This window comes from Lycium barbarum, chromosome 11, assembly GCF_019175385.1.
Source record: "Lycium barbarum isolate Lr01 chromosome 11, ASM1917538v2, whole genome shotgun sequence".
Lineage (NCBI taxonomy): Eukaryota > Viridiplantae > Streptophyta > Magnoliopsida > Solanales > Solanaceae > Lycium > Lycium barbarum.
This window is the reverse complement of record NC_083347.1, coordinates 64,962,265-64,971,875: the sequence shown is the minus strand read 5'-3', so window position 1 is coordinate 64,971,875 and position 9,611 is coordinate 64,962,265. Positions and strand designations below refer to the sequence as shown.

At 33.8% G+C, this 9,611-nt stretch overlaps 1 protein-coding gene across 3 annotated transcripts; it reads left to right on the top strand.

The window, feature by feature from the left end:
• Nucleotides 1–6,313: 6,313 nt before the first annotated feature.
• On the top strand, nucleotides 6,314–9,404 carry LOC132617290 (uncharacterized). Of its 3 annotated transcripts, none has more exons than XM_060332261.1 (4): nucleotides 6,314–6,605; nucleotides 7,223–8,128; nucleotides 8,281–8,436; nucleotides 8,523–9,404. In XM_060332261.1, exons 2-4 carry the CDS (start codon nucleotides 7,532–7,534, stop codon nucleotides 9,222–9,224), a joined length of 1,455 nt encoding a protein of 484 aa, XP_060188244.1. In that variant the 5' UTR covers nucleotides 6,314–6,605; nucleotides 7,223–7,531; the 3' UTR covers nucleotides 9,225–9,404. The 3 variants fall into 3 exon arrangements, with proteins under 3 accessions (XP_060188244.1, XP_060188245.1, XP_060188246.1); XM_060332262.1 differs by having other exon boundaries at nucleotides 6,772–8,128; XM_060332263.1 differs by lacking the exon at nucleotides 6,314–6,605 and having other exon boundaries at nucleotides 6,641–8,128.
• The last annotated feature ends 207 nt before the right edge of the window (nucleotides 9,405–9,611 follow it).

Sequence of the window (9,611 nt, the reverse complement as noted above, 5' to 3'; positions counted from 1 at the left end):
TGTCAACAATTCCAAGCTTCGATTTTAGTTTCTCATTGCTATATATCTCGCGTTTATGAATTTAGAAACAACCGATAATATCCTAAACTAAAACGATAAGTGAAAAAAAATTATAAATAAATAAAAAGCATCTAACAGCAAAAAAAAAATAAAAAAAAATGCAAGGTTAATAGCAAGATGCAATACCTGTTCCATCCATAAAAGTGACAACAACAATCTTCAATTAGGAATGCTTAAGTATTTAACACATCGAGTGATTATTATTAAATTGGAATATAAATGAGAGGAGAAAGCAATAAAAATAGTGTAGAAACGGATCCACCCAATTAAACACCACGTTTCACCCTTTAATTTTTTTTTATATACTAATGACAATAATAATATATAATTAAAGGTAACAGTTAACCTCTAACATTTATGTTAGAAACGATCAATGAAGAGGAAAAGGTGTACTGAAAAGGCGTACATTTGGCTTTTTATTTTAACGACCTGTTTGGTCGTTATGATGTTTTTCGACAATTCTTACCCTTGGTGGTTTTCTCCCCGACATTTATTAGGCATAGTTAAGTGGTGAGGAACGAATGCCGAGTCGCTAGATGCGCTTGGGAAGATTCTAGCTATGAGTTCCGGTCCGAAGTCCTTATACGTTAGTTTTTCAATTTATTTCGCACTTCCTTCGGAAATCCCACGTGATCAGGTAAGTTCGTAATGTGCCTTTTGAATGATGCTCTAATCGATTCAAGTCTGGGAGGTCCCGTATATGTCGCGGACGTTGGGAATTGGAGTATTAGATCCTCCAAAGTTCAGTGACCACAGTCTCACAGAGGCGAGACTGGTCGCGCAACGGTGCATGCGCTGCAGCGAGCAAAATTTCCGCCCCTGCGGAACTTGGTCCAGATCTTAAGCTCGTAGGTGTGAGCGGACTACCGCCGCTGCGTGTCGGCACCTACGTGAAGAAATGCGCAGAAGCGCAAATCGCTGAACAGACCTAGAAATAAATACCCACTTCGTCTTAGCTCGTCCCATTTGGACATTTTAGAGTGGCAAGCTTGACCTAGAGAAGCTTTGAGAGGTGGAGACCTAGACCCTAGCTACGGTAAGTCCTTAACACCCTCTGTTAATTTCATGATTCCTTGCTAGAGAGCTTAAATGGTAGTTTCTTTGTTAGAGAAGAAGAGACACGACTACACACTCTGTGAGGCCTAAATATCCCTTTCTTACATTAAACTAACCTTGTGGGTAGTTTTATAGATCGAGCCTTTGTTGGTTAAATGTGAGTATTTACGACTCATATGTACTTGTGAAATCCGTGTTGAACAGATCGGAACCCATTCGGAGATTTAGCGAAGAAACGAGAAAACTTCGGGATTCTAAGCTTCAACTCCAGGCATGTTGAGACTGTAAACCCTATTTGTGCGAATGATTGGTCTAAAATGAATCTAATAAGAGGGTCACGGGTTGTTTTAAGGGGGGGGTTTCGATACTTGTGAGGTGACGAGCACCTACATCGGGTACCGGTCATCCTATTAAGGGTATTTGCGTACTTTAAATTGTATAGTTGGTCTGAATACCACGTTTGAGCACTAGCTAATAGTTTAATACTATTCTTTGGGTATGTGATTAGGGTTTGATGCCCGTACTTTATGCCTCTTATTACAATTGCCTGTCTTACCATTGCCTGTCTTGTCCGTTGCATGCATATCACTCATATTTCCGCGTCGAAATGAAAGATAAGTAAAAAGGTGGAGCCTTGATGATATTGGGAATGTAATGGTGAAATTCATGTGTATTCATGTATATTGGTCCTAGATTTGATGCATGCATGATTCACATTTATTATGTACTTCATGCATATTTTTATAGATATGATTGTGAGTCCGAGGGGATTTTGTTCCAGAGAGTGATGATGTTGTGGTACGTTCTGTTGGCACTTGAGCCGGTTGGCTAAGAGACAGGTTATTGAGATATGATACGATTGAGGCTGTGATCGAGAAAATTATCGGAGCCGTGATATATTGGCCTCATGAGCCCCCCATGAGTCACGATTCGTTAATATTCGAACGTGTGTGTATCGGGAAGTGAAAACAAAGGCCTTGCATTGCATCGCATCACACTTGCATTGCACTCATTCCCTAATTTATGTTATTTGGTTGTGAATTACTAGTATTGACTTGTTGTGATTTGGCATCTATATGTGATGTGAGTTAATCGGTTAGGACAAGGTCATCCTACATGTGAGTTAACAGGAGTAAGTATGGAAATGCTTAATTGAATTGACCCTTCGAGTTGCCCGTAAAATGTGCCTAGTAAGTTGATGAAACCTTGGGATAGCATCTTGTGTAGGCTTATGTAATGGCAAACCTCATCATTGACTAGGCTAACTAAAGGAACAGGTTTGTATGTGCTAGGGTGTAATAGTAATAAGTAATTCTATATGGTAATTTGAAGTCTAGAAAAGGATAAGTAAGATGGTGTTGAATTGGATAATTGTAACATTTCCTTACTACATATCTCTTGTCTTATTTTTGGTTAAGTGAGGTGGTAAGTGATTGTCGGCCAGTTCTCGTCTCCATATCATTTAGGGACGGTCGACGATGCTGCTGAGTACCGTTGTTTTTGTACTCATGCTACACTTGTTGCATCTTTTTATTGTGCAGGTTTGATTGATGTTTGGGTTCGATGTTCGGATGGGATTGGAGTCTGCTCGAGAGCTTCGCGGTGAGCTAATGGTATCACGTGCGGCCCCCGGAATTCTCGTCATGATTTATTTATATTCTGTCTATCTTCTTCTCGGATAGTTTGTTCAATAGAGTTCTAGGAAATTTTGCAGTGCTCAAGTACACTTATGACCAGTTTTTGGGGTAATGTTTAGTTTCCTTTAAAATTCCGCAATCGTTGTATAAATTGTATCAAATTGTTTGTTTATTGAAGAGGTGACTATTGTATTATTTGATGTTCAAACGGATATAGTTGATTTCAAGGTTGGCTTGCCTATCGGTGGGAAAAGATAGGTGCCATCATGACCTTGCATTTTGTATCGTAACATTATTTTACACAACACCTAAGTAAATGAATTAGAAAAAGATAAAATTGAAAAGAATGAAGGAAAAAGCCAAAAAAAAAAAAAAAAAAAAAGAGAAAAAAGATAAAAATCTTTTTATGCCCAATGAGATATGCCACATCACCGCCTCCATTCCCAACTTTATAGATAGATATTGATTGTTTGTTAGGTGCTTCATTCTAGAATGGTCTAAAGCCATGTAGGGGTCGATAGATTCAACATAAATTTTACACTTAAGTTTAGAAGTTAAACTTAATGGGTTCAAATTTTACACTTTATTTATTAATTTGTTTATAATGGGTTCAAATATGATACTCATTAAAATTTTAATAGATTTTTACATATATATTTATATTTCGCGTCAAAAGTTTAGAGGTTCAGATAAATTCATAGCCTATCCTTTGGTTACAAAGCATGGATCAGAGATCGTGAAATAGATATACTCCCCATTTTCTTATTTTCAACAAAATACACCTGATTACATATTTGGGATATATTTTTGTTCTTTACGCAAAGTTAAATTGTTATAATTTCTTTACGTTTGGAACTCTTGTTCTTGTTCATTTTCTACACGATTCACTTTAACAAAGATGTAACTTTAACCTAACGAGTATTCCAATCAGCTCTCGTAAGTTTGTTTGATGTTTCGTATTTCTTAGCTGTAAGTGTCGCATTTATCTCCTATGAAACTAGATCTTTGCTTCAAGTTTTCAAATTTTCCAAATAGCAAATTAAAGACAAAGAAAACATGGTTTATGTAGCTTCACGTAAATCGCCCGCTTCTCTATAAATTTTAAGTTTCATGACAAATCTAATTCAATTATTGATTTGAAACTTCGAGAATTTGTATAACTGATCTTAATTACTTTAGAATAGAAGTAGCCTTGATTGTTTGACATGGAATATAATCCAATTAACAAGCCGTGTGGCGAAAGAGCCAAGGCAAATTATGATCATTGTTTTGTTTAACTACTTCTATTTTTGGTTCAAGTAACTATTGCCATTTGTATATTTATATTGAAATAATTCCTGGATACGTGTGTTGCACGTGTGTCTTAAAATTTGTTGGTACATGATTTAAGTTGAATAACCACAACATATTATTAAAACATTTGCTTGAGTAACAAAAATAAAAATTAAAGAGTAAAGTATAACTATTTTGAAATGATGTATATGATAATTGCCTATCCACAAATTATTTAACACTAACTAATAATTTGAATAAAAGACTATTTCTCTCTGCCAGCAATCAACAGGTTAAATTGTAATGTATAAGAATATAAAATTCTATATTACCTTCGAAGAAATTGAATAACTAATGCTCGAATATGAGAATTTTCATTGTCATTTAGAAGCAAATATAATTGCCTGAAAGACCAACATGTGATATTAATCATGATTACATAAAAGTTAATTAATCAAATTTTAAGAAAATATAAAAAGAAAGCCAAAAGGCAAGCACGTAAAAGAATACCCACCCTCATTGCCCCTCGTCATTTCTTTCCACCTAACGAATTGTATTACCCAATACGTGATGGAAAACTTTATACAATCCATACAGGATCGCAAGTAAATCATTAGACAGCAATATAAATCTGAAAGAATAGTAAGGGCACTTACCTTTGATCCATTAGAAGAATCAATTGAAGAAAGTCATGATCTTCTAAGTCTTGTTACTTTTTTTATGACACTTCTCTTAATGTGACAGATAGAAAAAAAATTAGTAACAAACTTAGGGACCACAACCAATACCTCGGAAGAGACGTAACTCTTCAAATGCAACCTTTTAGAAGAGCTATAACTCTCCAGTTATGAACCCATCAATTGTAATTAAAAGTTAACTAGGTTTCTACGCATATAAAATTCATACCTTATAACATAAGATTTATATATAGCCCATAAAAATAACACTTTATTAGATCAGAAAATGGGTGTCTTTAATTGATAGCATATCTATATGTACAATTATATTAAATATGTGAGTCCACTAAATAGATAATTTCTAACATTACCCACATAATTTGTGATGGAGAAGTTATATACTAATCAACCTCTGTACTTTTTAAAAATTCGCATAACACATTACTAATAATTTAATTTTAATTTTAGAATATGGATCAAAAGAAATAGGGTAATAACGATGACTCAAATAAGAGAAAATAAAAAAAAATACAAATAATATATTTATCGAATCATGAATGTACAAGATTTTAATCGTCTCTTGAACTAATTTCTGGAAGGAAAAATAATTCTGTCTTCATCCCATTGTGCAACAAACTTTTGCTTTTTGAAGGGTTTGATGTAACACCTAACAGAAGAAATATAGTGTTTGACAAACTATGAATGTGCATTTCAAAGGCTCCTTTAAAGATAAAAAGAAAACGTACTTACATAATAAAATAGACCATATGCTTCAGATTTCGCCATTAAAAAGATGGGAACAAAATTGCTGAATTAAAAAAAAATGAAGTATGAATTGTTGAAGAAAATAATACAAACAGAAAACTTAAAAAGAGCGAATATAATTTATCTTTTATTGCTCCATTAGTTCACATTCTAGAAGGTTTTTGCAAACAATCTGCAACAGATGTTAAACGTTTATTATGATGTTGCTTTCATAAGGTATATAAGTTAAATCTACTGCTTATAGTAAATCATAAGAAACAAAGACAAAAGGCTCATTCATCGAAATAGACTTCAAGGACAATGAGGAAAACTAAAAATGGTTTAGAATGAAAATCTGGTGAATGATACTCCTAGAAATACTTTCAGACGTAACACAAAGAAGGATAAAATGGAGATTGAATTGGGATCTTACTCGGTATTAGCCTATTTATAAAAAATATATGTGTTCAAATTAAGAAATAGAATTACGCGTACCTGATGGGAAGTGTTGAGAAGTTGAATAAATGAAAGCATCTACACTTAAATGAACTTACTAAACATGTTAGATGATGTGGTCAAGAGAAACGTTGTTACACAGATTTTGATCCGAGGTGTACAACCTTAACACTACGTATACGCAAAAGCAGCGAGAAAATTTGGCTGAGAGACCCATTCAAGTCCTCAATTAACAAAATGGCCTTCTATTATTTATTCAATTTAAAATATATCAAAATAAATGAGAAAAGGCACTTAATGAATAATTGGACTATAATTAAAATATTAGATAAGCTAGGGACCTATTTGTAAATAAATTAAATATATAAACCTAATATTTTGCTCCAACAATTCAAATCTGCTATGCCTCTCTCCATTTGCAACGCACATCCCTAATATTTCCTCCAACAATCCTAATATTTTTCTCCAACAATTCAAATCTGCTATGCCTCTCTCCAGTTGCAACACACATCCCTAATATTTCCTCCAACAATTCAAATCTGCTATGCCTCTCTCCATTGCAACAGCACATTAAAAAAAAATTACTATGTCCATTGAAGGCAATTCTCTCTTTCTCCTCCCTTCTTGCTAAAGACAGATTGCTTATTCAATTTACTCATCTTTTGAACTCTCTTTTTGAGTATTCTTCTTGAATTTCTAAATTGTAAGTTTTCTACTCTCCCTTAACTCTAGCATCAATCTTATTTTGTAAAGAAAAACATTGTAGTAATAGATATGCAATTAAAGTTTATATGAAGTTATAGTTAAAGTAATTGCTTTTTCTTTGCGGGTGTTGTTTCTTGATCATAACTTTTACTTGTTCTTTGAAGAATTCATGGTGCGAGTCGATCCTAAAAATGTTGGCCGTGAGCTAGAGGAGAATCAGGCGCACCTTCATTTTTTAGCTTTTCAACTTAAATTTCTCATATCAGTGAGAAAGGAATCACAACTTTTATAAATTAAGTGACAGATAATAAATCGATCCGACCAAGTAAAAATCTGTCACAATTTACGTGACCAATTATTAATTGGTCTACTCAATCAACCATCGATCTGCTTTATAAAATCATCCAAAAGGCTAAAATATTTTGTTTACCAAATCAGGCGATTGATAGTACATTAATCTGAACAATCTAAAAATCAGGATGATTTTCTAAATATATAATAGACCGACTAATAGTTGGTCGGATCGATTTACAATCAGTCCTTTAAAATATTGACACCAATCTTTAGTTTTCCTTATTTGTCTAATTGATATTACATTTGTTACAATATCTTCAGGAACATGATATATCTAGCGAGGGGGATGAGTCTTTTAAAACCGTTAGTGATGGAGATAATGCTTCTAAAACAGTTAGTGATGGGAATGAGTCTTCTGAGACATCTAGTAATGGGGATGAATCTGCTGAAGAGAATGATATATTATTGATACCAGAACGTGAAACCTCAGTAGACCTCTCCCAATATAGTTTGCGTAAGGAATTGGAGGACGAGGATCACTTTGATGGACTTGTGAGCATTTTATCAAGGTGGGATGTTGTTAAAATTATACAATATTACTTGGAGAAGGAAAAAGTGTACAACCAATTTATGAATAGTTGTTTTGGCTGCTTATCAAAAAAAGTGAACCTAGAGAATTGGAACAAAATTTTTTGTGGCCAAATCGTACACTATCTTCTACAACGACGTGTTGTAAGCTTAAAGAAAAAGGAGGTTTGGTTCATAATTGATGGTAAGCCAATTCGATTTGGTATGAAGGAGTTTGCTATGATTACCGGACTGAATTGTGGAAAAGTTTCCACTAGTAAGGCTTTATATGATGAAGGGAAGGCAAAAGATTTTTTAGATCTAGTGTTGAACAAAAAGAGTAGTCTAACGGGAAATGATTTAAAGGAAATATTAAAGAGTGACAGAGTTGATGCGCAAACAAAGTTGAAGATCGCTATGGTGTGGTTTGTTGAGTCTTTTTTATGGGCTGCTGATCAAAAGCGAACTGTTGATATAAAGAATATGAAAATGGTGACAAACTTGGATTACTTTAATGCATATCCTTGGGGTGGGCGTTCTTTTGAGATGACAGTTGAGTTCCTTCTAAATGTTAACTTAAAGAAACAGTCTGCAGAATGGAAGGAAAATAATTCCACATCTAAAGGTTATAGCTTTCAAGGATTCCCTTGGGCTTTTATGGTAAGCTTAAATAATTTTATGGTGAGATAGATATTGAATTGGTCATGACAGATTATGTATCGATCTGAAATTTAATAGGTCATGACAAGTTATGTATCGATCTGAAATTTATATACTAATATTATTTAGTACTTTTTTTGTTTTCAATATAGGTGTGGGCTTTCGAAGCAATTCCTATACTAGGAGAGGCTTTTGGACAGCCATTGATAGAATCTCCCTTGCCACTTCCAAGATTGCTCCGATGGTACGATAAAAAGAAGACACCCCTAGATTATAAAACAGTGTTATTGACAATGCAAAATAAAGAGGTGAATATTTAAGTTTGTTTGGTGCAATATTTCATTTTAGAAGTTTTTATTATTGTAGTTTTATTTAACAATTTATTTTCTTATAGGTTGTGGTGCATCCTACTTTGGTTCCTACTAATGTTGAGTCAAAAAAATCATATTTGATTAATTGGGAGGATTTGAAAGATGGGGTGGATGAGAATATAGATCGGTTGACAAAAGTAGTTAGTGGTGTGACACGATTAGTTAACTCTTCTCTCGAAAGGCATGAGATTCCGGTAGCTATGGATCACGACGGACGTGAAACTGATATTAGAAGACAACCATCAAAGGGAGTTACTGAAAATATTAATTTGAGTGATTCACCAGACAAACTTTCTCAACTTATTGAATTATGTGCAAATATGTTTAATGAGATGAAGGATATGAACAAGAAGTTGAATGAAAGAATGGATGGTCTCGATGCTAAAGTAGACCACTTGAGTGGTATAGTGGGTGGTTTGCATGTCCAGGTAGAAAAATTAAGCAAAAAAACGTATGATGATGAAAATTTTCAGGTGGGTGATGAACAACTAGATATGTTAGAAAAGAAGGTAATTGGTGAGCTTGAAGAGGAAGGAAGCAACATGGTTGACAAAGATGAAGCTACCAAATTTGCGGGAGTATGTACTACAAGGGCGAAACGAACAAGGAAAACTAACCCAAAATATGATTCCCCTTTTGCAACAGATCTCAGACAAAAGAAAATTCGGGAGGCTTCGAAGAATATGAAGACTTATAAAAGGAGAAAGATCGGCGGTGATAGTTAGTAATTCTGTTAGGATGTTTTTTGGATCTGTCGGACAGAGTATGGATCAATCTGTTTAATTAAAATTTGTCTTGGATTGTATTTAAGTTTAAAAAGTTAGCGTATTTATATTATGCCACTTTTGTTCTCACTGATGGAAATATTCGACTTATTTTAATTTCATTAATAATTTTGTAGTGTAGATTTTCTATCATCATTTATTTCATTTATAGTCATTGACAAATTTATGAACTGCCCGACAGATACATGATCTGTCTGTTAGATGTGATATCGGATATTTGTTTTCTTACTTGTACGTCCAAGTTGCGCTTTAGTTTGTAATATTGTTCCTTTCTTTTTCACAAAAAAAAAAGAGAATGTAACATCAAATTTTCTCTTGTATAAATGC

Coding starts and splice junctions, on each gene's coding strand:
- LOC132617290 (XM_060332261.1), top strand. CDS start 7,532: ATGAATAGTTGTTTTGGCTGCTTATCAAAAAAAGTGAACCTAGAGAAT. Junction 8,129..8,280: donor GATTCCCTTGGGCTTTTATG/GTAAGCTTAAAT, acceptor TTTTCAATATAG/GTGTGGGCTTTCGAAGCAAT. Junction 8,437..8,522: donor TGACAATGCAAAATAAAGAG/GTGAATATTTAA, acceptor ATTTTCTTATAG/GTTGTGGTGCATCCTACTTT.